The sequence below is a fragment of the Molothrus aeneus genome, chromosome 17, assembly GCF_037042795.1.
Source record: "Molothrus aeneus isolate 106 chromosome 17, BPBGC_Maene_1.0, whole genome shotgun sequence".
In the NCBI taxonomy this organism is placed as follows: domain Eukaryota; kingdom Metazoa; phylum Chordata; class Aves; order Passeriformes; family Icteridae; genus Molothrus; species Molothrus aeneus.
The window spans coordinates 12,105,726-12,133,671 of NC_089662.1; the positions used below are offsets into that span (position 1 = coordinate 12,105,726).

Genomic DNA, 27,946 nt, shown 5'->3' on the forward strand with positions numbered 1-27,946 from the left:
GCATTCTGACTTGCCCTCAAAGGGTCCCACATTTTTTCTGTGTAGAGTGTTGAGAGGATTTTTAAGGGATTTACCCCATTCTTTTGATGGCCCTGGTCATAATGAAGGGTCTGAGGGTGCCAGGGACACAGAGGGCAGGAGGACCAGGCTGTGGGTATGTGGGGACAATTCCCTCATGGTCTGGGCATAAAGGGATGATCCCCTCATGGAATGGGGACGATCCCCTCATGGCACGGGGCTGACGAGATGATCCTCTCATGGCTTGGGGATGGAGGAATGATCCCCTCATGGCGTGGGGCTGACGAGACGATCCCCTCATGTCATGGGAATAGAGGGACGATCCCCTCATGGCGTGGGGATAGAGGGACGATCCCCTCATGGCGTCCCACAGCGCAGACCTACCCCCCAACGGCCTCCAAGACCTCGGGGGCCCGGGCAGCCCCCCGGCCGCAGGTCGATTGAGGTGGGGCCGGTCCGTGAGGGAGAAGCGCCAGTCCCGAGGCGGGCGTCCATCTCGATCTGTGGTGCCGGGCCGGGACTGCCCTTCTCCTTCTCCTCCTCCTTCTCCTCCTCCTCCTCCCCCGCGTGTGCGGTGCGCGGCCGCATGTGGGGCGCAGGCGGCGGAGTCTCCACCTCTTCTGGCAGCGGGAACCTGTGGCTGCCAAGCTCCATTAAAGCCATCAGCAGCCGGGGGGACGCGCTCCTCGGCGAAGGCGGGGTGGGCTGCGGTGCTTTATTTTAAAATATATACTTTTCTTTTTTCGCCCCCCCTTTATCCCTTCGCAAGGCTCGGGCTGAGCAGGACGCCTGCGGACTGAAGCCGGGGTGCCTCCGCCGCGGGCACCGGAGCGCCGGAGGCGGCCCATGGCTGCACCGCCGGGCGCCGCGCCCCGCTGAGCTCCGCGGGCACCGGCGGCGATCGCGCCTCTGGCCGGGACACACAGCGGGCACCATGGTCCGGTGCTGGTGGCTCGCAGGGCTGCTCGTAGGTAGGTGCCACCGGCGGCCGGTGCCGTCCCGCGGCGAGAGGACGGGAGGGCGAGCGGGTGGCGGAGTCGGGTTCGTACCCTCATGAGGTTCCCCGTCGCCTCCCTCACCCATCCGGGCACAGTGAAGGGGCAGGAGCGGGCAGGAGGGTGCAAGGGGTTGGAATGCAACGGGACCGACTTTATGGGGAGTGCAGAGGGACAGCGAGGAGTGTGCAAGAAGTGTGCGAGGAGAGCGCAGCGGACTGGGGAGGAGGATGCAGGAAAATGCAAGGGCAGTGCGAAGAGGGTGCAAAGAAGCGGCGAGGAGGGGGCGAGGGGACCAGGAGGAAGTCGCACGGCGGGTCTCGGTGGGGCCGGCGCCGGGACAGGGATCCCGGGGTGCCCCCGCCCGAGCAGAGGCACCTGGCGCCCGGAGCTCCTCGCTCGCCGCTCCCTGCCCGGGTCACCCTCGGTGCCCGCCCGGCCCGGGCAGGGTTTCCCTCAGCCTCGGTGCACGGGCGGGGGCACTTCCCTCAGTTCGGCCCGGGCAGGTTTCCCGCACCCTCGGTGCCCGCCGGCCCGGGCAGGGCAGGGTTTCCCTCAGCCTCGGTTCCCGCCGGCCCGGGCAGGGTTTCCCTCAGCCTCGGTGCCCACCGGCCCGGGCAGGGTTTCCCTCACCCTCGGTTCCCGCCGGCCCGGGCAGGGCAGGTTTCCCTCACCCCCGGTGCCCACCGGCCCGGGCAGGGTTTCCCTCACCCTCGGTTCCCGCCGGCCCGGGCAGGGCAGGTTTCCCTCACCCCCGGTGCCCACCGGCCCGGGCAGGTTTCCCCGCCGTGCACCCGCGGAGTGCCGGGAGCTCCGCAGCCCCAGCGCCGCTCGCCGGGGTAGGGACGGGCTGGGAGCGCCCCGGAGCCCCGGGTTGCTGCCCCCGAACTGTGCGATTGGGAGCGGGGACAGAACCCCTGAAGCCTTTTCCGAAGGAGTGAGCGCCGTGCAGGGATGCCAGAAGGGCTGGCGGTCCGGTGCTGAGCCGCCCAGCGAGGTGCTGGCAGAGGCAGTCGGGCATCCCCTTTGTCACCGCAACTCGTTCCTGTCCCGCGTGTGGTGCACGGAGAGCATCGAGCAGAGTTTCGCCGCAGGAAGGGCTTAGAAGTGATTTTCACTGGAGCTGGGAATTCTCCTTGGGAGGCTCCAGCACCTGCTCTGGCAAGGGACAACCTCACAAGTAGCCTCCTGCTCCAGAGACCTGATTCTGAGCCCCAGCTGTGCAGACAGACTCGCGGGGCAGCACAAGCTGCATCTTTGCAGCTCTCTCTCAGAAAGGTATCTTTCAACCCCACGGTTCTTGGAGCAGTTTCAGAAGAAAAGGTTCTGGCTTAAGAGACCAAATGGGAAAACAAAGGCAACTGTGCTATGAAAAAATACACAAAATTATTTCTTTGTTTATTTTTCTTTCTTTATTTATTTGTTTACTACAAAGAGCAGAGTCAGAGGGAGACTCCTCTATCCTCAGACAGTATTTTCCTAGGAAATGCAGAGAAGACCCTTGGTTGAGACTCGTGAACAGAAGGGACAGGTGAAAGGAAGGGTGGGAGGACGTCCCTGAGGGCCTTGTGCAGTCTGGACACTGAAAATCCAGGCACCTGGTTTCTACTGCTCTTTCTACCACTTATTTCACTCATCTGAGGTTTTGGGCAGCAAAACCACACTGGCTCGCCTCTCCAGCTCAGGGCTTAGTGATCAAGGCAAAAGAACGGTGTAGTGAGAGCTATTGGACATTACTTGCATTAAGTGTAAAGGACCAGACTATGGAAAGAAATCTCTGAGCAGGGCACTTCTGTAGAGTTACTTTCCTGTTCTTACGTGGGATCTTTGTCATGTGTTTTTGTCAAATAAAGCTGAGAAATATGAATCCTCTAAGTATCTTACTAGCTCAAGTTGCTCTGCTCAGAAATCTGTTATACTGCATTATGTAAGTTTACTCACTGAAGTCTAATTAGAATAATTCTTTCTTAAATCCTTATGCAGTTTCTCTTAGTTCAGTCTAAACTCTCTGCTTCTTGCATCCGATGTCAGTGAGAGAATTTCCATTGATTTCAGTAAGAACAGAAACTGAACCTCAAAGTAACTGTTTAAATACCTAAGGCAGACCCAGAACTCATTAAAATCAAAGCAAGCTTTGCTCACTGTGAGCAAGACTGGCATTCTGCATTTTGCATAAGGCTGAACATTAGCATGAGCATGACACCAGTGCATAATTAGTTGAAAAACCACTTCAGTTAGGTAACTGGATCTGACTTTGGAGTCTCCTCCAGAAAAGAATCACTCATTCCTGGAAATGTCCCCAGAGACCTGCTGAGTTTTACCTAAGCTTTCATGAAAGTCTGTACATTCCAATAACACTGCACTGATATTTTTCATGTGTAGCTTCTCCTACATGGTTTTAACATAAAAGATCTGTTCTTGCTTTCAATGTTTATTTTTAAGTTTGAAAGTGACAATGTTGAGGTAAAATAAGATCAGTTGCATTCAGTTAAGAGATTAGCAAGAGAATCCCATAAGTGATAGAACAACACTCAGCACAGAGATGTGTGTCTATTTACACAATAATATATCTGTTCTTACTGCTAAACCAACATCATTGTCTTTGGTTCAAATATTTATTTGGTTAATGTTTACTTAGCTAATTATTTTTATCAAGTTGGTGGTTTTTATTCTTCATTTCTCAGGCCAAAAAAAATCAACAACTAATGTGCTATGCTGGATTGTGTGATATGATTCAATTTGTTCTTTCAATAATTATAGGGTTAGCCACGTTTCAGAGTATATGGATATAGATAAAAACAGGGCTGAGAGGTAAAAAAAGCACAAGGGAAAAAAATATTGTGTGGTTTCTATATTTTCCCCACAAGCACAAATTGTTGAGTAAGGAGATTTTCAAAAGCCAGAAATTGCTGTGAAGAAAACCAAAGCTGGAATCCAATGCTAGGGGAGGCTGCATCTGGCAGAACAAAGTTTGGAAAGAGGTTTTGCTTTCAGTGGGATCCTGTGTTTCCCCACAACAAAGCATATGTCATCTATAAAGACAGAGCTTTCATGGGTGAGATACAATCACTGCTAAAATCAACCTCAAAATTAGGAAGCACCTATACAATGCTTTTACACAAGTGCTTTGGTTTTCTTACTCATTTGCTGAGGAAGATAAAGGTATGAAAGAAGAGAAACTTCCTGATTTTAAGATGGTGTATCTCAGATATAATAATCCCAAGAAACTGACAGTGAGAACGTGAGAATTTCAATGTGTAACCCTTCTTCTGTAGGCTAAGAGTGCTGCCAGAAACTGAAAATATGATTCATAGAACAGCTCCTTCTCTTCCCATTTTAATTTGTGTAAGATCTGAGGGGTTAGTAAGCTGCAATCTGTGGGTTTTATTTTCTGTAAGGAGTTAAAAAGTCTCATGGTTTAAAATGCAAAATTAGAGAAGTTCTGTTTCTGTGTCTTAGAAAAGAAGCTCTGATATCTATTTGAAATGCCAGAGCTTCAGGGTGTTAAGTGATAAGAGGGTTGAAATCCATCATTATTTTTGAGTTTTAGCAGGGTGATGGTGTGATAATTGTGGCTTTCATAGTGGTGTTTTCTCATTTTCAGTGAATAGCTCATTGAATCATCACGGTTTGAATTCAGCTGAAACTGAATGCTGTAAAGAAGCTCAGCTCCTGTGACACTGTTAGACAGATATCTGGATTGGTGCAGCCTCTACTTACAGCTGGTGTGAGGGGACATAAATCAACAGGAGAAGTCTCACCACAGAGTGCTTGAAGAGATTTGCTTGAGTTTAGATTTTAAAATAATGCTTTAAACTTGAGTGTATGTCAAGCACTGAAAAAGTCCCCCATGATTTCTCCTGGGTTAATAAGAAACATTGACAAATGTGTGACATTTTGGCCTTGTCTAACTCCAAGACTGTGGTCTTTGGAAGCAGCTTTCTCCTGGCAGTCTGGGATCAATGTATACACCAAGCTCCCCACTGAGACAATTGGATTCACCTTGTTCACACTCTCACTAAATCCACAAGTGCTGGACAAGCAAATTACGGCTTGGCTCTCCCCTGTTGGTACAAAAACACAATGACATGTTGTTTTTAAAGCTTTTCAGAGAAAAAAAAAAACAACGTGTTTCCCAGTTAGGCTGCCTGGAAAAGACAGATGAGAATATAAATGACAGCAAGGTTTTGCTGCAGAAAAGCTCCCAGAATTTGTTAGTTTTGAGTAGCACAAGTCCTGTTATTAGATTATGCAGCACGTAGGTTGAATGTCAGCTCTGATTTTAGCATCTGTCGGCAGAGTTTAGGAGAACTGGAACACATCAAAACTTGGCTGATGTGGACAGGCAAAACAGTAGACTGAAATTTCAGGCTATCTAGAAACCACACCCAGACCCCAAAACACATGTTAGAAGTAACTTTAATTCTGTGCTCCAGCTGAACAAGTAACCTTTTTCTGTGGTCACTTGTGGCTCTAAGTTAAACGTGTGTGTATTGCTGCTGTGGGCCCTGGATCAGTTTCCCTCCTTTCTGCAGAGCTTTTTTCCTGAGGATGCCTTCTGCTATGACTGCTTTTGAATGCCCTTCTCATCCTTGGCTTTGCAGGAGCCAAGTAGCCTCAGAATATTAGATCCTATTAGATCCTATTTTTATTACTATAAACAGTATCCTTGCAGCAGCGCCAAGAGTCCTGTTGTGTTAGGTGCTAAATAAAGAGAGAACAAAAGGATTGTTCTTGCTTTAGTGGGTTTATAACCTAATTTCCTGGACTTAGATTTTCAGCAGTGAGTACTTGACATGGCAGGGACCTGCTGGGATTCCCAGCTGTGTCCAGCAGTTTAGTACCTATTGCAGTCCCTTAGGTCTGTACATCCCTAAATGCCTTTGTGCATCCAGCCCTCACTTCTAGTCCCATGGAGGCCAGGCAGGGATTCTGAAGAGGAGGACAGTGAACAATGTGCTTACCCAGGAGAGCAGCTGTCCCCCGTGGGAGCAGGGAATTGGGACAGCTCCATAGCAGTGGGAGACTGAAAGGCCACTCAGATTATCCCGCCAACTCCCTGCCAAGAGCGGGTTGTTCCCTGCTGAACTAATGCTCTGCTCAATCCCTCAAATCCTGCCAAGCAAGTGGACTTAGGCTGCCTACTACATTATTGTGCCTCGAGAAGTTCACTCTGCCATACAAGCCACATATTTTTCCTCTCTTCATTCACTCCCAACAGAATCCTTTTATTCACTGCAAGGAATTCCTTCCTTTCCTTGGTGTTTGTGCTTTGTGAATATTTATAGGCTGTTATCATATCCATCTTGCTCAGCCAGGCTATATGTACTCTGCTCTTTTAATCTTCTTTTGTAACTCAATCCCTCCCACCCCCTCATCATTTTTTGTTGTTCTACTCTCAACTCCCGCCAGTTCCAGTTGCTCATTTTGCTTTGGGTAAATGCTCTGTTTATGTTAATATTATGTGGTGGGTGGTCCTCTCTGCACTCTTGGTCCATGTGAGTGATTTAGACGTTTGAAATGAGGTTGACATTTTATAGCCAAGCCATGGCTGATTACTGGTTCTGCTCTTCAAAGCACTCCAGGAAAAAATATGCTTAGCCATCACTATTACAAGTGGCCATGATAGCCACTAATAAAGTGTCTGTGTAGGGGTTCAGGGGTGCTGCCAAAACCTGCATGGGTGCTCTATACATTCATAACAACAGTGTGGCATTAATTTCACATCCATGGGCTGTTTTTTCTGTTGAGTTTCCGACTCATTTGAATTAAAGAATATAGATGAAATATTTGCCATTTACAGACTTCAGTAAAACTGGGATCAAGCCCTTGAATCCCCTTTATAGTGTTAGGCTTGGTTGTCTTTGGGGTAAACAGCCAGAGAGGCAGTTTTAAGAAGCCATTTTATTTAAATGTAGTTTATACTGATGAAGATCTTTGGGGTGCTTCTCCTTCCTTCCCTTCCCTACCACAAATCCCATCTGTCTTGTCATCTGTTGCTGGACCTAGCACTTAACGAGAAAAAGACATGATTCCATTATTCCAAGAGCAAAATATTTACTTCTCTAGTGCCTTTAAAACCCCCAGGCAACTCACCACGAGCCCTTCACTATTTTAATTTTGGATATGAGACAGATCAGGCAGTGCTCACAGCCTTAGAACAAAGCCAGGCTAAAACCATAGAATGGGATGTCTGAACTCATGTGCCATTGTGCTAAGTGTATGTGGGGAAAGTATGTTTTGAAAACTTCTCTAAAATCCCAAACTACTTGGGACTTTTGAGTCGGCTGAGCTTCCTCTTAGGATCTGCAGGATTTCATGTGTGATTATGCTCAGCTGTGCAGAGGAAACTCAGGATGATGCTCTGCAATGATAGTTCATGGGTAATACAGTTACTGTGCCAGCCCTGAGGGCATAACTGAGAAACGTTTCGTGAATTCAAAGCATTTTATGAATATCATGAACTGAGCACCAGAATGGTGAAACAGCTAAGTGTGAAAATACCTGTTTTACAGACAAATAAGAGAATGGATGAATAATAGAAATACTTTTCCAGAAACCAAACAGTGCTCCAGTGAAAGCACTGGCATCCTCCCTCAACCACTTGACCACATTCTGGCTTCAGTTCAGGGAGGCATTACTAATCAGGAAAAATGCTCATGCACTGGCTTAATTTCAAGCACATGCTTAAGTTTCACTGCAACCAATTAGACTTAAGCGTGTGCTTAAGTCCTGTCCTGAACTGTGTTCAGTTTGCATATAGGCAAAATGCAAGGTTCTGCTGTGATACACTTTTCCATCGCCAGTGGGTTATATTTAAATTTTATAACTTTATAATATTATAATATAAAATTTATCTCTTCCCACAGAGCTATTCTCTTGAGAATGCCTTTTTCTGAGTGAATTAAAGGCACTACTAACTTAATCTCCACACAAATGCAAGAAAAATTGATTTGCTAAATACAACCATTTTGTTTGCTTCTAAAAGAATGCTTATTCCTTCAGTGGCTAACCCAAAATCTGTTCTGTGTGCTCAGGAGAGAAAAATGCTAAAGAAACACTGTTTTGCTGTGTTAATGAAATCTGTGTGGAAAAACATAATTCACTTATGCAAAATACATTGATACATTTCTTATCGCCTATTTCTTTCCAGTCTGAACATTCCTCAGAAAATATCAAAGGTTTTGTGTCATCTCTAAATGAAGAAATGGGTAATGCTCCGTGACTTCAGGCCCTGATCTTATCCCTGTGAATGGGTGACTAACTGAAACATTAGAATTATAAATGGGAATGATAAATTCTGGCCATAGGAGGCAATAACATGTAACAGATTAAACAATCTAGCTCTGGAGAAGAGCTGATCCACAGTAACTAATTTGTTGCAAACTGTAATATATGCATTTTCTCCTCCATTTATGAAGAAACAGATGTGTGACTCAACTTCGCTTTTTTCCAGAGTCAATCTGCTTGGGGGAGCACAAACAAGATTTGTTTCCAAGGAGGAATACGACAGCATTTCTCTCTTGGTTGATGGTTTTTTCCTTTAGAAGTGAGAAGTGGCTCTGCATCTGGAGCACACAGCTCTTGTGTAGCACAAGGCTCTCATTTCCAGGCTTGGCTGTTGCCTCGAAATCTTCCACCTTAATTTTACCAACAATTTACTGTGAGGAGAATTTGAGAATTTCCAGTTCTGCCCTTCTTGTCAATTTGATGCCATGGATCTGATTTTCCTGAAAGTGGTTTACACAAGTGAGGGTTGGAATGGTTGGTCAGCAGCTGCTGCTGGTGCTGTTTGCTCCAGGCTTGGTTGGGTTTGTGCTGATGGTGGTGATGAGCAGTTCCCAGCTCTGCCACTCCCTGCCTGGGTGCTTGTGCAGCTCCTTGCTCCAAGGCTTTGGGCTGCTCCTTGGGATGCAGCACACACTGGAAAGCTGGGAAAAGCCCCTGTTTTGTCTAAGGGCTGTGCTGGGGAGCTCTCTGGAAACGCTTGTGGTTAATCGATACAGACGGACGGCAGAGCGAGCGAGGGGGAGAGATCACAGTCAGGCATTTTTTTAGATTTTCCTATGAATGAGGATTTTTGTCTTGAAGATGAATTGTGAATAATTCCTTCCTCCTGCCTGAGAACTCTATAGAGCAGTTAATTTGTGTCTCTCTTAAGAAAGAGGAGCTGCTCTGATGCACTTTACCAGGGGCTGGGTAACAGAGTGACATATGAGTGACAGCCACTTTATGCTGCTCTTGGAATAGAGAGGGGCTCTAACTACAGATTTTAGGTCTGGGACTAAACTTTTCTAGCTTGAAAGGATGTTTGGATCTGGTGGGGCTGGAGTATTTGAGAGAGAAAAAAGCAGCCACAAATTTTGGACACAAGCCAATAGCTTTTGGTTTGAGGATGCATCCAGCTTGGAGTCTTGTGCACAATTAAGTAAGACCAAATCCCTAGGAATTCCCATCATGTCAAATATTTACATTCTGGAGGCTTTTTTTTTTTCTTTCCCCATGAAGTTTTATCCCAATTATAAAAATTCCCTTTTGTATTGAATGTGTCAAAATTCATTGCTTGCATTGCCAAAGTGTCTTTGCTCCCAAACAATGTAGACCATTAGTGTTTCTGCCAAGAGTAGCAGGAAGGGTTCAGCGAGATATTGGGGCTTCTGCTGCAATAAACAGACGCAGAGCTCAGTTTGTGACTTGACTGGGTTATATCCTGTATATTTTATAGCTGCATTCTATGTATCTATAGACTGCACTGATACCTCTGGAGTCTTTCTGTGGTTATGGGCAAGAGCAAATTTGACCCTTATGTCCATTATTACCTCTAATACGAATACAGTTACTTTTTAGTTTACTGTATTCTCTAGGATAATAATTTTGTGTTTGTTTGAAGTGTGGTTCAGTTTGGACTGCCCTTGTTCTGATGACTCTCCAGTGTTTAGGCCTCTTAGGGCAGTCAAATGAATCTTGGCATATTCTGAGTGTGAGTTTAAAAAAAAGCTCTGGGAGTAGGGAGCACACAGGACCACAGAGTAAAGTCATGGCAGAGCTGGGATGAGGACACAGATCCCCAGCTCCTAATGGCTCTCCTAAATAGGCACCCATGGGGCAGCCTCACACATGCTGCAGCTGCCAAATTAGAGCTTTAACTAATAGCAGTGGGTTTTGTCATCCCATATTTTTCCATTTTCACATGAAGAATCACAGGAACTGCATTTTAGAAAGCATGAGTGCAAGCAATTGTGAAGGAGTTGGCTGTGCCTGCTCACCTCGTCCAGCCCTTAAGGATGGTGAGAGCCGTGCAGTTGTGAGCCTGCTCCCCAAAGAGCCCTGAACTCTAATAATGTGTCTTTCCAGCTGTTTCATGCACTCCAGTGCAGGGTGAGGGACCAGAAAACGCAAGGCTGCTTTCCCTGGCCTTTGGGTACTGCTCTCCTGCTTCACTGGGGGCTTCCCTCTCCAAGTGTTTATTCCTTTTGTGGTAGTTCAGGCTTTGTGTGTTCAAGTCTACATAAATACATTTCAAGTGATCTCTAAAACCTTCACAAATGGCAGCACCATAGTGAAGCGGCTGAATTTGTCCATCAGATAAAAGTCTGAAGTTATTGAGTGGGATTCCCTCTCCTCTTAGAGGGGTTTTAGTGGGGCTCCCTCTCCAGGAGCCTTTGACTTGCACAGCAGGTATTTAATTACTGAATTCCTACCTGACTTGGTCCAGAGTTTGTATATTGTGACTCTGTGTGTTCATCTCCTGGACTGAGGCACAGGAAACCTTTCACATCCTCATTCTGTGGGAGGGCGACACAGAGATATTGGATCTTTTGTTCCAGCTGATAAGCAGGCTGGAAAGCAACCTGTGTCCTAACACTGGTATGGAGTGAATAAAAGTTGGCTTCAAAATGTCCAGCACACTCCTGGGTAAAATGCAAAGTACAGCTGGAGCCAATGAACCCCATCTGGGCTCATAAAGCCCTGGCTGGGCTGAGCTCCACTGGAACCAGGGTCACTTGTACCACAGAGAATCAGTGGGGTTTCGGGAGGAGCTTCACCAACAGCTCATTCCATGGTGCCATGAAGAGGGAAATCCCAAGTTTCTTAGAGAAGCAGGCCTGCAATGAGTGTCATGGAGAGCTTAAGCAAAGAGTGAATAATGTATAGGAATAGATGTACATATGTGTGCGTGCATGCAAAGGTCTTCAGGATTTAGCTGAGTGTTCACACATTCCCTAAGCCAATAACATCCGTTGTTATGGGAAATGAGGTAAGTGACAGAATTACTGTCCTTATGGCGGGCGACAGGCAAGGCCAGCGTTCCCATGCTGTAATTCCCCGTTCCAGCCACTGCCTCAACAATAGCATCAGAGGGGAAGAACACGAACAAAGAGCGCTCCGTGTTATTTGAAGATTTCATCTAAAAACCAGCTGGATTCAGACGAAACTCAAGTCGGAAAACTTGAGTGAACTAACACCCCGCGTGTCCTTAGCTAAGGCTTTGGTGCTGAGCGGGCTCCGTTCGCTGGGCTCGGCGGTCGGGGGGCTCCGCTCGGCGCTGCCCCGGCCGCGCTGACCCCGCTCCCTCCCCCGTGTCCCGCAGCCTGCGCGGCCGCGGAGCCGCCCTGCCGCCAGCAGCTGCGCCACCTGCAGGACAGCGCCGGGACCGCCGCGCGGCTGCCGCCCCGCCTGGAGGGGCGCTGGGTCTCCACCGGGTAAGGCACCCCCAGAACCCGGGTAAGGCACCCCCGCACTCCGAAAACGCGCCCCAAACCCCGAGAAGGCACTCCCAGACCCTGGGAGCCCGCCCCTCTCCCCTGACAATGCGCCCCTAAAACCACGGGAAGACACCCCATACCTGGGAAGGAACATTATCTCAAAGGGCCCCAGATACCCGGGAACTCTCCCTTAACACCCCGGGTAAGCCACCTCGTTCTCCTGGGAAGGCATCCCCATCCACTGGGAATGCATCCCCAGACCGCTGAGAACCTCAGAATGGACCCCCAGAGGCCCCAGCCCCTCAGCACAGCTTCTGCCCATCCCCATACAGCAAACTGTTCGGCAACAAGAAGAGAGTTTCCTTTTCCCCTTCCCAAGCCCTCATTCCCATCTGGAGGAGGGCTGGGATTCCCGGGTGTCCCTAGAGCCACCTGCTCTTTCCCCATCGGGGTGCAGCTCAAACGGGCAGAGCAGCCTTAATTCCTGCTGCCCTCCGCACTCCTCCTGTGGACATGCCTGAAGTGTAAGGCCTCTGTCCATCACTTTTAGCTTTTAGTAGCCGATGCCCAGACTGTAAAGCCACCTGCAGGTGGCCACCATGTGTTCCCACATGCTTTTGCCCAGGAAGCTGCTCCCAGCTCTGCTCACCCCGCTCCCGCACCCCAGCTGCCCTGGGAGGGATTTCTCCCCATTCCCCATGGCTCAGCGCTGCCTTCCCCACAGGTGTGAGGTGCGGCCGGGACCCGAGTTCCTGACCCGATCCTACCTCTTCTACACCAACCGGCTCTTCAAGGCCCTGCAGTTCTACTACTGGGACCCATCCTGCCGCGACCCGTCCTACTCGCTGGTCATCAAGGGCAAGCTCCGGCTGCGCCAGGCCTCCTGGATCACCCGCGGCGCCACCGAGGCCGACTACCACCTCCACAAAGTGGGCATCGTGTTCCACAGCCCGAAGGCCATGCGGGAGGTGGCCTCCCGGATCAACCAGACCTCTGGCGAGGGCTGCCGCGGGTTCCTGCCCCCGGGGCGCTCCTGGGCTCCCGGAGCCCTGTACGAGGTGCTGAGCGCCAAGACCGAGCGCGACTGCACCGCGGCCCTGGGCTTCGCCATGCACGAGCTGAGCCTGGTGCGAGTGGAGAGGCACTTCCAGCCGCTGCTGCAGCCGCAGCAGAGCGGGAGCCGGCTGGTGGAGGAGCTCTACCTGGGGGACATCCACACGGACTGGGGGGAGAGGCTGCACTACCGCCCCACCGGCTACCAGCGCCCCTTGCAGAGCGCCCTGGTAAGGATGAGGCCTTTGCACGGTCCCCTCCTCGCTGCGCCAGGGCTTTGTCGGCCATTCCCTGGCTGTTCCAGTCACTCCTTGCAGTGCTTGGTCCCCGCAGTCCTACGGACACGCGGGTGAGGCGGGGTGGGAACCTGGGGCATGCGGGGTTCACCCTCTGCCTTCCTGAGAGGACAGGACCAGGGTGGGTGAAAGCTCAGCAAAGCCAACATGGGAAACAAGGCTGCACTGACGTGGGCCTGGAGCTACCAGCTTTTGTTGGGCTGTGTTTTCCTAGGAAATGCATTTTCCTTGTCTCCAGCACCAAAGTCAGTGAAGGCTTCAGGCTGCACATTGTTAGAGCCCGTCTGCTCTGCCCTTCATCTGCTCTGCCCTCTCCTTGCTCCTTGGGGTGTGCTCCAGGCTGAGGGGAACAAGGGATCTGCCGTTAACTCTTCAGCCCTTGCTGCAATGCCAGTAGCACAGGAACTTGCCCCCAATACATTAATGTTATTACACAGGAAGCAGACTTCCATTTTGATATACATAAAACTGAGCAGCAGACTTTGGTTGCCTTTTATTCTATTCTATTTTGTTTTATAGCACCTTAGTTTATTCCCACAAAAGCAGCTTTCCATCTGAATCGAAGCTGATCAAAACAGAAATATGGTGGAGCAGCGAGATGGGGTGAAAAAACCTCTCTGAACTTTGTCAGATAGAAGGGAAATAAATTTAAAAAAAAATTATTTTGGGGAAGCATTTCCCCACACCTTGAACCACACCAACTGAACTTCAAAAAACACAGAGCAACACTCCTCTCCCTCTCAAAAGTAACATTCTCAAATTGGTTAAACTTGTATTATCTTGGGCCAAAACCATATATATGAGCAAAACCAGATGGTAAACATAAATACTTTTAAAAGTTAATTTAAAACCAAACCTAAAGATACTGAAATTCACTCTCTGAATGCAGCCCTGTAATTAATCAGCCAACAGCTCTCCAATGGACCCGCACATGATGTCACCACTTGGCCATAATTAGAAGCTGCCATACATTAGAAATAACTTCACACGACTGGTTTAAGCAAGTAAGGGTTTTGGCTCCATGTCCATAGTGATAATTTTATTGGGCACAGGATTTTTCTTTCTTTTTTTAAATTTTTTTCTTTTTTTATTAATTTTTTTATTTTCTGTGAACTGACATCCATTTGCCTGTGCTGGTGAGTTACACAGCTATGTCAGGAATTATTTTTTAACTCTCTTTTTGAAAATATCACTCTTTTCCCCTTAAATTTATATCTGTTTTAAAGAAACCCATTCTCCCCAAATTACCTTTCATTATCAAAGAATTTCCTGCCTAAGGAGAGCATATATATTTGCCAACTTCTGGGATTATTTAGCCATAATGTACTGTGTACTGTCAGCACTCATTACTGTGACAGTAGCAGTAAAGCAAGCTGAAAATGACTAAATTACAGTAGACTCCAATCAACTTGCATGTAAATTACCCACCCTAGAGTTAACTACTGAGTTATTTAACCTTCTTGCCTATGACAGTTCAGTAAAGATTAGCTCGTGTTCTAGAAAATTATATAATGTTCCAACCCTGCTTATTTAAAAATAAATCAGTTGTGATATATGAAGTACAAGAAAAATTTCCAAGCTACGCAAAACCCCTGCTGGCAGCGGATCAGGGCAGGGCTGGTTTGACTCAGAGCTCTGCCCCGGCGGGGAAGCGAAGGTCAGGGCCTCCTTCTGCACAGGGTCCCCGAGTTTCCTTCCCCCGTTCCGGCTGCTGGCAAAACCCCGCGTCCCCTCCCGGCTTATCCCGGTCCTCCCCCGCATCCCTGGCTGTGGGAACGGGGGCAGGAATGGGGCGAGGGGAGGCAGAACACCTTGCGCTGTCCCGGAGGTGACAGAGCTCTCCCCGGCCGGTGTCACAGCCTCCTTCACTGCCGAAAGCTGCGGCGTGGTTCTGTTCTGGCACCGCCCAGCGCCCTCATTCTCACCCAGCTCTCCATGGAAACCTGATGGGAGCCCCCTGGATGTCCCCAGGGAGCGCTCCCCGTCCTGGCTGCGGCTCTGCCCTTGCCCCGGGCTCCTCCCCGGGCTGTCCTCGGGCACAGCGCGGTGTCCTTCGGCTACCAGAATAGCAAAGAGCAGGGCAGCGCTTTATCCCCTTAATCTACTCGGCAGCCCTGCCAAGCTCCCCGCAGCTCCGCACCCTGCTGCGGCCGAGGGGAGTCGCAGCTTTTGAAATATTCTGGAAGGGTTTTTTTTTTTTTTATATTAGTTTTTTGCTTCCCAGTTGGCAGAACTGTTGTTTTCTGTCTCCTGCAGCACCACGTGCAGCCTTGCCCGGCGTGCGGGATTATCTCCAGGGCCGATGAGCATCATCCCCCGATCCTGCCCGCCCGAGCCGCGCTGCCCATGCAGCTCAGCGGCAGCTGGGTCAGCATCCACTGCGAGGTGCGCCCGGCCGTGCTCTTCCTCACCAGGTACTTCACATTCCACGGCAACAACCACACCTGGGAAGGGCACTACTATCACTACTCCGACCCGCTCTGCAGGCAGCCCACGTTCACCATCTACGCCTCCGGGCACTACAGCCAGGGCATCCCCTCCTCCAAGGTGCGCGGCGGCACCGAGCTGGCTTTTAAAGTCACCCAGGCTCGGGTGACGCCGATGGACCAGGTGACGGTGCTGATGCTCAACTCCTCGGAACCCGGGAGCTGCGGGCTGGAGGGCTCCTGGAGCGCCGGCGTGGAGCAGGATATAACAGCCACGAACGGGTGCTTGGCTCTGGGCATCAAGCTGCCCCACACCGAGTACGAGCTGTTCAAAACGGAGCAGGACACGCAGGAGCGCAGCCTCCTCTACATCGGGGAGCGGCCCACGGACGGCTCCAGCCCCGACAGCCCCGACAAGCGGCCCACCTCCTACCAGGCCCCTCTGATCCAGTGTGCTGCAGCCTCGGAGGAATTCTCCAACTACATCAGTCTGAAATACGTGGGAAGAAAGGATGCTAATGGGATTGAAGCACTAAAACCTTTGCCTGTGGCCTTTTTATTGTTTATAGCACTTCTGTTTCTAAGATGGGACTAGTTATCTCTTCAGGTACAATGCAGAATTCAGATAAATCTTGGTGCTAGCGTGATTTTTATATCCTTCAAATGAGCACATCTGGAATCAGTTTTACTCAGATTTGGAAACACTTTTTAAAAACACCCAATAGTGAATGAAGCCAAGGAGATATGCCTGACTCCACACTGTTTGTCCTGTGGCTTTATTGCCTAATCTCCCCTCTTTGCGTGCAAATTTAATGTACTGACACGGATGCACTGCACATTGCAACAGATAATTTAGCAACACGAGGGGGGAAAAAGTGACATCAATTAAAATTGCTGCTTTGAGCTTTTGACATTGCTAAGATTTAATCAAGAGCTTGATTCAGATGTAATTCAAACATCCGAAGTGTTGGCTGCTGAGTTTCTTTGAGGTTAAGTTCCCTCCCATCACACTCCTTTTTGCTGTTCATGCAAATTTAATCTGCAGAGTCAGTCAGCAATAAACAGTCAGCAAGTGTTCTTGAGAAGGGCATGGTTCACATGCCTCTTGCAGTTTACAGATATTTTCCGCACTTTGCCTGTGTATGTCACACACAGGGACCCACAAACAGTCTTTGCACTTGGAGATGCCCAGAACAGCTCTCATAGAGGGCTTGACTTTTCCACCTGACCCTGGGCATAGATTACAGTAGATGGAAAACACTTCTATGCACAGGTCCAAGCCTCAGCATTCCCTGGCTGCAGCACTGCATCCCTGCTGTGTTACCCAGCTCTCCAGTGCAGAGCTGGCCTGGCTGTGAGCCCTCAGCAGTGTCCCCGTGTCACTGCTGCCATGCCCAGCACAGGCACTGCCACCATGAGCCCTGGGAAGGGGAAGATCCCTCACAGCCCTCTCAGGCCATGCATTCCCACTGCCTCCTTTGCAGTTACTGGCACAGCAGTTGTTGATCCAGCTCTCCTCTCAAAGTGTCACTTCCAGCCTTATTCCTGTACAGATGTTTTATAAATCTGCCTCTGGTGAACAATGAGCTGAAGAGATGCTCAGATCAGACAGCACAGTCAGGTCAAACTGATTCCTACTGACAAGCAGGACAAACTATGAAATTATATTCCCTGTCTGCTGCAGCTAAGCATCATATTACTTCCTCGAGAAGCTCTTCTCCAGCAGCTAAATCCTCTCCAAATAAGCCTATATATCTTACCCACAAAAGATATTTTGTTAAAGCAGCTATGCAATAGCCACCTTCTTAATGCTGTATGTACGAACTTGCAGCTTGTACTTAGATAAATTATGGGGTTTATAACACAAAAATACTTTGGGGGGATCTGTACATTAATAATTCAAATGAGAAGCTTATTAAATGCATTACAGTTGTGACATAAATGTTGTCAGCATGTTCACATGTTCCAGGCATGACCCAGTATTAGTCATGCACATAAACAGTTCTACTTGAAGGTGATGCACAAAAGGGCCAGGCTTGGCTGCCTTGCCTTGGGTTCCCTCCCTAATCCCTGGAGACTTCAGCAGGCAAATCTGATTTCCAATCTTGTTGGCTGTGCTTTGTTCCCTGCTGCTGCACGGAGATGCACGGGCTACTGAAGTGATCTCAGAGCAGGTGGTGTCTCCTTGGGGATGTTCCCATCAGGATGCTGTGAACTGGGCAAGTCCTGGGCAGCTCAGCTGCACCTCCTGTAAGCCACACTCTGGCAGAACTTTTCCACCAGGAGTTTCCCATCACTGTGCTCACCACGGCCCAGAGAAAGGCTCCTGTGGCTCCCATCAGCACAGGCACCTGTTCTGCAGGACATCTGCCCATGGCAGGAACAGGAAGAGCCTTGTGCTGCCTTTGGTGGCTGGAAGAGGGACAAGGCAATTCTTGCCCTACATTTACCCCCATGAATCACAGTTGTGTGCAGATATTTTTTTCATTTACATGGCACCAAAATGGATTAAACTTAACAAGCGTCCAGGCCCTGCACGGTGTAAAAGCTCTTACAAGGCCACAGATCCTTCCCAGGTGGGGATGGGATTAAGGTGCTGTGAAACACCATCACCCTCTTATGCAATGTCAGCCACAAGCCCTTGGGAAGGCTCTGCCCTGCAGCAGCTCAGGCACCAGCAGCACCAGTGCCCCACGGCTCTGCTGGCTGCACTGCCCTGGGAAACCTCATCAGGAGCCTCCTTGTCCCCTCCCTCCCTCTAAGGACACCTCTGAGAGGAAAAAAACCCACAGAAGAGCTATTTGCATAAATATCATAACTTTTATTGTTCTGTTCACAGTTTTTGAAGACACATTCCTAAATTACACAGTTATTCTCTCTTAAGAATTTGTGCCTTTTTCCAATTTGAATTTGCCTGGCTTCGACTGCCAGTTGGTGATTCTTGTGTTGCTTTTTAAGATCAGAGAGCTGCAGTGTGCAGTATTTTCTGCCTGTGAAGGTACTAGTGCACTGTAATCAAGACAGTCTCAATTCTGGTAGAAAAACTCAGCCAACTGAGTTTTCTCTCACCCTCTCTAAGGCATTTTCACACTCCACCAGTAATTTCTGAATCATATTTTTTGCATCCATTCCAATTACTCAGCTTCTCTTGTAGAATGTAAATATCCAAATTGCATCCAAAATTCCCAACTCTCCCAGCTGAGACATACAGAAGGATAATCACTTACAGCTAACAGTAATTAAAAACAAGAACACATTCATATTCATTAGGCTTTTACCCTGGGACTGCACTGGGAATGTGCATGGAGCTGTTTTCATTCTGGTCCTGGCTATGGATATTTCTGTAACGTTTTATCAGTAGTGACTTTGTGCCTGTGTTCCTCAGTGATCTGGAACCACAGAATCTGCCAGGTCCCTGCAGAACCCTTCTCTGGGCACCCCCATTTCATGGTGGCTGTCTCTGAACTGCAGCAGTGTGTGGCTGCCAGGGAGCACACAGCTCTGCAGGGCCCTGACAAACCCAGCTCACTCTGATCCCAAAGAGAACTGCAACCCAAAGGACAGAATGAGAGGACTTACACCAAGCTCCTTCAGGAACATCCATCTCCTTTTCCATCCCTTTCCAGGCTGTCCCACTGTCCTGAGGCACTGACCACCCCCAGCAGTGGCTCAGACACTGCCCCAGGCTCCTCCCTTGCAAACACTGATCAAGGCTTTTGGGCCTCCTGAATTAAAAACTGTTAATTTTTAATCATGACCATTGCTAAGGAATGACATCACCTTTCCAGTTCTCTTACATCATCCCTAGGTTTTATCTCCTGCATCTATTTCTTAACAGTTCTTACCCTATTGCAGATTTCCTCTGAACTTCAGCTCCTCATCACCCTCTCCAAGCACTCCAACCCACATTTTTCTTTTCCTTTGGGTTGTGCTTTCCTTATTTTCTACGTTTCCTAACTCCCATTTTGAATGGATTGCTGGCTGCTTCCCTTTTTCTTATTTGTTTTATATTACTTTCCATCTAATTTTCCCCCTTATTTCATCACTGAAGTAGGATGGGCAGTTAGCCAAAGTTGTCCCCCTTCTCAATTGCAAAATTATTGTTTTTTTGGCTATTTAATACCTTTCACTTAGAAAACTGTCAGTTCTACTTCAGTTTTTCATCTAATTTCCTCCCCACTCCCAGATCTGATACGAAATTTGCTCAGCTATGCCCTTTTGAAGCACCAATTAAATTTATTAGCAGCTGACATGGCTGTTTGCTGAGCTCCACTGCAATCAGGATCCCAACCTCATTTCTGACATTCATTTATCTTTATCTGGCATAAACAAGACCAAATAATTGCATCCTTCATGTCTAACACTGCTTCAGAAAAACAGGTCTAGGACACAGACCAGGAGCTTTAATCCTGACTACTGGATTCCTTTCCACCACAAAACAAATAAATACATTTTTACTGTCCCTGTGAAGAAAACCCAAGCCAGTGTGTGCTGGAAGTTGATGGTAACAGGCACATGTGTCTTAGTAAACTCTTCTACATTCACTTCTCTTAGAATAATTTTTTAAAAGATTTATTATTATTTTTTAATCACTCCAAAAAGCAAAAATAAAATAATTTCCCAAGTCTCAAACAATTTTCTGGCTTCCTGCACTGAGACTGAGCCTTCAGTACCTTCTTTAATAACACAATCTCCTCAGACAAGCTGCCTTTCTAATTTTCTGCTTCTTTAGCAGGTGCAGAAGTTTAAAGTGTGAGCCAAGTCTGCCAGACAAACAGTCCTGGGTCTGACACACAGCTCAATTAACAGTAACTTATTTCTCCAATTAACCACCTTCATGCCTCCCTGTTTAAAATACCTCAGAATGCATTTTTGCATTCTAGATTTCTCAGATAAAATGAAACAAAAAAAAAATCTGAAGCACTTTTGGATATGTTACCAGCATTGTGCTACTGCTTTGTTTGAGAGACAATCCACATGGAATATTAAAGTCTGTCCCACACTATAAATAAATCCACTGCACTGAACAGCAGGGGAAGCTGGAGACAGAAAGGAGATGGGTGACAAGGCTTGGTGCTCCAAACTCCCCAGAGTGAAGAGAAAACACAGAGGAAGCAGGAGGTGAGTGGCTGTGTGGGGTGGGGAAGGCACCAGGAGCAGCCAGGGCTGTGCCAGGGAGAGCCCAGCCAGGGCTCCCTGGGCCAGGCAGGCAGGGAAGGGCAAGCCTGGAAGGGTGAAGGGAAGAGAGACCCAGATGGAAAACAGGCAGCAGGGAAGAAAAGCCATTAAAGATGCTGGGCTGAACAAGGGTTCTTTGCCAAGGAGCAGGGAGGGAACAAGGATGACTTGGCCTGGAGCAAACGCCGAGGGAGGGGATGGAGTGAGATTTGACAGCTCAGGCAGAACAGAGCAGGAGGCAGATTGGGCAGCAGAGCCTCCAGCCCCACAGAAATGCTCCTCTGGGCTCAGCACTGAGGCACAGACTCCTGGCTCCAAGCACTCTTGTGTGTGGCCTCCCAGTGAAATGTGCAAACAGAAATTGCTGCTTCAGCTCCGAGCTCCTCCCCACCAGGAGCTCAGGTCAAGAATGGGGATCCACACACAGAACACAAAGAACTCCCCCAGCACACACATGGGTTACACCCAACAGCACAGTGCCACAATGGAAGCTCAACTTTTAAAAACCTATTTATACGTAACTTCAGCGAAATTTGGGTTCTCCAAGTCCAGGCACACAAAGCTGGGCAGTTTTGGACAATTTCTGAGCAGTGTCAGCTCAGTTTTTGATCGCTGAAATGATCAGACACTGCAATGTGCTCCCCAAACTCAGAGCACAAACCTGGTTCTGCCATTTCCTACCTCCTGAGTGCTTGACTTTGTACAGCCTTAATAAGGGTCTTTTAAAAGTAGCTCTCTGTGGGTAATTGTGTGTGGGACACTTGCCAAACTAAACATGAGGGAGTTCAAGAGGCTTTTCTAATCTTGTGAGTTTATCCACTAAAGAAAAAGATTTGATTAAAAAAATGAAGTACAGCTAAACTGGGAACAATACTTTACTACAGGCTGTTCTTCATAGGCACTTCAGAATCTTGAAAAAAACTCCCACAAAATTAGGAACTTATTAAATCAGAATGAAATGTACCAATGCAGAAACATAAACAGAAAAGCCAGATGTATAATGTCAACTTGTAATACACAGCTTCAATTATTTCTTCTTAATTCATTTGTTTTCTTAACTTCTTTTGTTTTGCTCTGTGGAAAAGGCCATTTTCTAATGAAAGATCACAGGAGGAAAGATCCAAAGTTCAAGTTTACTCCAAGGAAAAGCAGCCTTGTTTCTGTGTCCCTTTTGTACTTTTCACTCTGTGGAGGCTTCAGGACAAGCTCAGGCCTGGACTGTAGCAAAGAGAGCTACGTGGAAGTTTAGTAAAGGTTTTCAAGTTTTACTCCTCAAGTACAAATGTGAAATTAGCTCTTGCACAGGAACTGAAGCCACAGGAAATGGCAGAGTGAGTGACAGGCACACAGTCACTCAGCAAGTGTGCAGGTGTGTGCTCACTGGAGTACCCTGTGCAAGATTCCTAGCTGGCTCTCACTTGTGTTATTTTAAAAATAATCTTCATTTATCCCATAAAAAAACCCAACCCATTAATCAACCAACTTTTATAGTTAAGCAGATTTGAGCAGTGGAAACACAATTACTTTGTTCTGTGAAGCTGATCTTCTCCAAATCCCAGACACATAAACTGAATTTCACTCACCACCTGTCACTTCTCAATTGCTCACTCCAGGACTTGGGCCAGGGATGCTTCCCCATTCCCAAACCACGGCACAGTGGCTCTCCAGGCTCTGGGCAGCACCAGTGCAGCACCAGTGCAGCTGTGACCCAGCCACAACTAACAGGAGCCTCAGAGTGTTTTTTTAAAGGGGCTTTAATTTCAAACAGAGGGATTTTTGGTGGTGCTTTTTATCTCACTTACTTCATATAGAAAACAGAACTCAGGATGGGGAATTTCAGGATATCACATAGGGCAAGAGAAATGTAGTTTCAAATTAAGAGCACTACAGTGAAGCCACTATTGTGCCTGAAAATTAAGGACATTCCACTGAAGAGACAGAAGTGCCATTTTGTGAAGAAAAGGGATGACAGCTTCTTCCACTGGCAATGCAACATCAAGTAAGCCAAGACATAAATGATCCATTCCTTGTGCACACCACGATGTAAAATTGCTGACAAGAATTGCAAGTTCACATGTGCAGCAGATACAAACCCTTCATAGTTTATTGATGAAAAGAAATTCTAGTGAATTGCAAAGTGAAGTTCCAACTTTATCCCACTAACAGCATTTCAGGAGGAAAAAGTAACACCACCATTGAGCTTTACAATCCTATATTTTTAGAAAATGACATTATGGTACATCAATCCCCCTCAACATAACAACATAACATGATCTTGCTCTTCAGCCCCCAGGCTACTCCCCAGTAACCTGAGCTGCTCCTGGCTTGCAGGTGCAGCTGTTCCAGCTGTGCACTCCCAGCTGACAACTGCCAGTGCACAGCAATAGTTATGATCATCCATGCACGGAGTATTTGCTTTAAGATGTGGAGAACGACATAAAAATAGAAGAAACCATTTTCCACTTGTTTCCCAGCTCTAGGCTTCAAGCTATTTCAGATATCTGTTTATCCCAAATTTGCCCAGAGTGCACCAAGCAGCCTCTACTGGGTGTTACAAAAATCAACAACAAATGTGCAAGTGGTCACCTTAAAGTAACAGCAAGGACATTAGATTAGTAATAACTTGATTTCTACTACCATGAATCAATCACAGGTTTCTAACATCTGATGTTGTGTGAGGAACCCAGACAATTATCTTATTTAGAAACTCTACATTTTGTGCACAACTTCCTAAGATACACAATGTCCTTCAGAATAATTCACTTTCTGTGAATACTTCATGAGAACATTTGCTCTTGTGTTGCCATGAAAGGAACAACTTACAAAAAGAGCCAGATGGCTTAGGAATATCCATCCAATCTATATTTGCACTCTATCTACAAACTGGCCTTTTAGGAACCTTGGAAGAAAAAAAAAAATCCTTAAGATTTCTCTCTACTGCCTATGAAAGAAGGGTTTGGTCAAACAGGGGCTGAGAATTCCCCTGATCAGTGACTTTATATCAAGCTCAGCAAAGCAAAGCATTATCCAGACAATTCAGAGCTACTGTGTTCAGGCTCTTGTGAAAAATGGTGAGGGAGAAACTCGGGATTTTGGTAAACTCCAAAAATACAAGCAGTTAATTTAAGAGTCTTGTTTAGGACTGATGGTGTGGGTCAGCCCAGCTGCAGGTTACAGATGTTACCAACACTGAAATCCTCTCCTGGTCTCCTTGCTCAGTGTTTGAAGGGTCTGGAAAAGCATGAGAAGGTTTTCTGGGACCTCTTTATGATCCTGGAGTGCAAACAGCAGGAGCAGCTTTGCTCATGAACAGTTCCAGGCTGGCACAGATCACCAAGAGCACTGGGGGAGGACAGAGCTGCTCTTGGCTTTGCCCTGGGCCAGCAAAGGCAGCTTACACTGGCTGTAAAACCTGCCTGAACATTACTCCAGATATCCTCACAGGAGACCAGTTTAAACCTAAAATCCTCCCCCTTTATCCTGCAAAGATAGTGATTTTTTTTTAAACCAACCACTTTTAGGCTGTTTTAAAGCAGAACAAAGGACTCTCAAAAAATTATTTTTTTCAAAGTGAATCAGAAATTCTGATAAGAGAACAAGATATTTACAGCCACTTAAAAAAAATCTACTTCATATCTCCGTCTCCCTTCAGCAAAGGTTTTCTCAAATATATTCTTCAAAGCCATGAAAATTAATTTTGCAGTGTCACTCACAACCTTGCCTTTCTGAAAAGAATGCTTCATTAGAAAGTTTTCTTCAGCTTCCACTGCCCAGGCAGTATCTTCTTTATCAATTCTGCCCAATTTGTCCCATAAACTCCCTGGTTTTTCCTTCCCAGCTCCTCTCCCTCCTGCCCTGCCCTTTGCAGCCAGGCTGCAGTGGCTCTGTCCCTTCCCTCTGAGCAGACAAGGCACCAGCACTCTAAAATGCCAAAAATACACCTCTCCTTTCTATTGAATCTCCTAGAAATACTTCCAGACTCATGTTCAGAAGTTGAACACACCAATTACAAGGTTTTTTTCCCCACCTATTTTTCTTATTAAGCTTTACATAAAAATTCACTTATTTGCACTTGCAGAGGAGGAAGCCCTTGAGACACAAGTGGGACAAACATAAAGGTCAAGGAGTGCAGCAGAGAGGCTGCACCCATCCCCACAGCTCTCACAGAATCCCAGGAACAGGGAAGGAATGACAGAAGTCATCTGTAAAAGACTCAGCTTCATCTCGTAATATGCTACAACAAATTTTGCCCCTCAATGTTTTTGGGTCTACCATTTGAGAATAGATGTGAATTTATCTGCTCAAAAACTGTTCAATCTACTGAATCCATCATGTTAAAACACATTGAGCCTGCTTATACATCTTGTGGTAAAAGGAAGCTTAGAAACAAAATCTCCTTGTTCTAAAGGTGCTGTCAAGTGTCTGAACTCCTGAAGCCAACTAACCTGGAAGGTGGGATGTTACCTTGTACCTCAGCATGGTGACTCTGAACAACCTTTGTGTGTCAGGCTCATGATGGGATGGTTTGCTTTGATATTAAAATTAGTCTGGAAAAAAAAGAAATTCACCCTGAAATCAGACTGCAAGTTTCCTTATGCCATGAACAAAACTGACAAGAGAACACTGTTTCCTCCCCACCTCTAAAACTGTGAGAACAGGACAAAAGTAACAAAGGAAACATTAATTTGGGGGCTTTATTTAATTTTTCTTTTCTTTCTTTTTTCTTTTTTTTTTTTTAAGATGCTACATAGTCAAACAAGATTGGTCTTTTTACGGCATAGGACTAATTTACTACTGATATTTTTGTTTCTCCCCTAAATAGACTTATTTACATACAAAAACAGTTTCCTGACCACTGTTTCCCCAATGCTCAGATGATCAAAACTCCCAACAATGGTGTAGTGCCCAAAACACCAGGAGGCAGAAGAATCTTGCACCACTACAGCAGCAAATTTTTAGTTCTCGTCACTGGCTTTGAACAGGTGCCTTTTCATAGCACAGAGAATTAGTCAATTTTGTGATAATAAGGAAACATGAGATGAAATACATTAAATAAGTCAAATATGCATTAAACATCTCTGAATAACATTTTAATTCAACTAAATGAACCAACAGCAATGTAGCTTGGTCCCTTGGAGAGAACAAGGCATTGACCTTTATTCTGAACGAGCCCCTCGGTGCTGCCCAGCTCCCTCGGTGCTGCCACACCCAAGGCTTTGCAGCTTCTCACTACTCATTTAAGTGCCAAGAAATTGGTAACTTGCACAGAGTTGAAGACACTGACAGAAACTGTTAAATTCATGAGCAGAATGGTGGATTAACGTATTTTACAGAAGTTATCAACACCTCCTGCCTAACCCAGCTCCAAACATCCCTAGGGCCAGCTCCAGCAGTGGAGGAAGAGGTTTTTCTAGTTTCCTTTTTTTTTTCTTTTTTTTTTTTAAAAAGAGGTAATCCAGCAACATGTACCAGGGCCTAAGAATGTTTAAAATGACATATACAATATCCCATTGTAGTGTTAATTCAGGATTTTCTCCCCCCTTCATCATTGAAGCATATTCTCTTTCATTCATTCCCTCACCGTACATTTTGAACTTTCTAGATTATGTTACATAGTATTTGTGCAGGGGTAATTTAAAGGCAAGACCTGTGAGATGTCATACATTAATTTTTTTTTAAACATTGTTATGAATAAATTTAATCCAATGATATGGCAGAATCATCAAACCAATTTACAATTTCCAGCATGCTGCCTCTACAAGGCTATTTTTCCTATAATTACACCAAAGACAAAGAACAAAACCACCAAAGCAAGTAGTCTGGAGCTGAGCCCTTCGTCCTTGACAGCAGCTGCAGAAGGAGATATTGGGTTGTTTGTCTGGGGTACCTTCCTCATCCGCAGTCCATCTTCTTCCTAAAAGAAGAGAGATTGATTATCTCTACAAAAAAAAGCCTTAAATATTCACCCTCCTCATACTTATTTGGGTGGGTGTTATAGAATAGGTGAAAGCAATTTTACAGCTAAGTTAGAGCTCTGTGTACTGAATGATCCTGAGAAGGAAGGGTGGTGAGGCAGGAGGGGAAAGCCAAGGGAGTGGGGAAGCACTGAGGAGCCCTGCAGGAACTCCTGCCCAAAGCCTAGAGATGGCTCCAGAACTTCAGCAAAATGATGGAGGAAATGCCATGAAGGTGCTTTGCTTGCTCCATAACAAGAAAGGTGTTGAGGAAAATGTTTCTCAGCATAACTCAGATGAAGTTGCATGTTTTTCACAAGCCAAGGCAATTACACTCCTCATTTTCCATGTCAGATGTCACAAGCAGATCTTCCAGCCCTTGAAGTGAAATCAGCTTCCCCATCATATTAATGCTGACATTTTGACATTAATCTAATGGCAATAATTAGGATATTTTCTTGGTAGGAATTTGGCAGCTCACCTGATTTAAAGATGAGACAACAGATAAAACAAAGCAACACCAGCAGAAATTCTCATTCCAGGTGGGAATGATGCTCCCCTCAGCTCTCCCTGAGCTGCTGTGCAGCACAGCTGTGTGTTAGCACACTCCACTCACACACACACACTCTGAGCACTTCAGGAGAGGGGAAATGAGACTTTTGTGACTTAATTTGTGTCCAGCTGAAGCAACAGTGTTAGACTTTTTAACGTGATACAGTATTATAGTGCAAAAGTAAAAGGTATCAAAGCAAAAGTCTCCAGTCTCTACTTAATTACTCAAGAAACAAAATTGTAATGAAAGTTACTGCAGTCTTCAAAATTGTCAGGTAACTGGAGCTCAAAGGGCTTGGGGTATATCAGTCTTTCTCACTTTTGAATTTAAAGGGGCACCTCTATGATCTGAAGGTGAACTTATTTTTCTAATAATTTATTTATTTATTTACTAATTGAAAGCCACAGGGTATCCAATACCTCACTGCTGCTCTAATTCTGAATGGGGACAACTGAATTTGGTAAACAATAAAATGCTGTTTACATACAACACACTTTATACAGAAACAACAAATGTTCATTTAAAATATTTTAATTTCCTTCTGACAGTGACTCCAGCCTGACATTGACAGCACCTGGTAGCAGGCAATTTAGCATTACTTTCTGATATTTTACAGGTGTTTTAAACACTCCACAAAGGGACAAAGAGCTCCCCTATCTGGGATGTTACTGTAAGAAATCACCTCAATTCCAGATAGCTCTTGTAGAGTGCTTAGTCAAGACCAATTTGCAAAAAAATAAAATAAAATCATATAGAACTTAAGAGTA

The 27,946-nt window shown here is 46.6% G+C and overlaps 2 protein-coding genes across 2 annotated transcripts in view; one reads left to right on the top strand and one right to left on the bottom strand.

Annotated features, from left to right (window-relative positions):
• The first annotated feature begins 769 nt into the window (after nt 1-769).
• On the top strand, nt 770-17,436 carry APCDD1L (APC down-regulated 1 like). The gene is made up of 4 exons (XM_066561357.1): nt 770-989; nt 11,605-11,716; nt 12,444-13,002; nt 15,325-17,436. The coding sequence occupies exons 1-4, from the start codon at nt 953-955 to the stop codon at nt 16,087-16,089; spliced, it is 1,473 nt and encodes a 490-aa protein (XP_066417454.1). The 5' UTR covers nt 770-952; the 3' UTR covers nt 16,090-17,436.
• Nucleotides 17,437-18,294: 858 nt separating this feature from the next.
• VAPB (VAMP associated protein B and C) overlaps nt 18,295-27,946 on the bottom strand; it is a 37,469-nt gene continuing 27,817 nt past the window's right edge. The window contains exon 6 of the mRNA XM_066561358.1: nt 18,295-26,586. Coding sequence (XP_066417455.1) covers nt 26,428-26,586 — 159 coding nt within the window. The 3' untranslated portion in view covers nt 18,295-26,427. The remainder of the gene's footprint in view (nt 26,587-27,946) is intronic.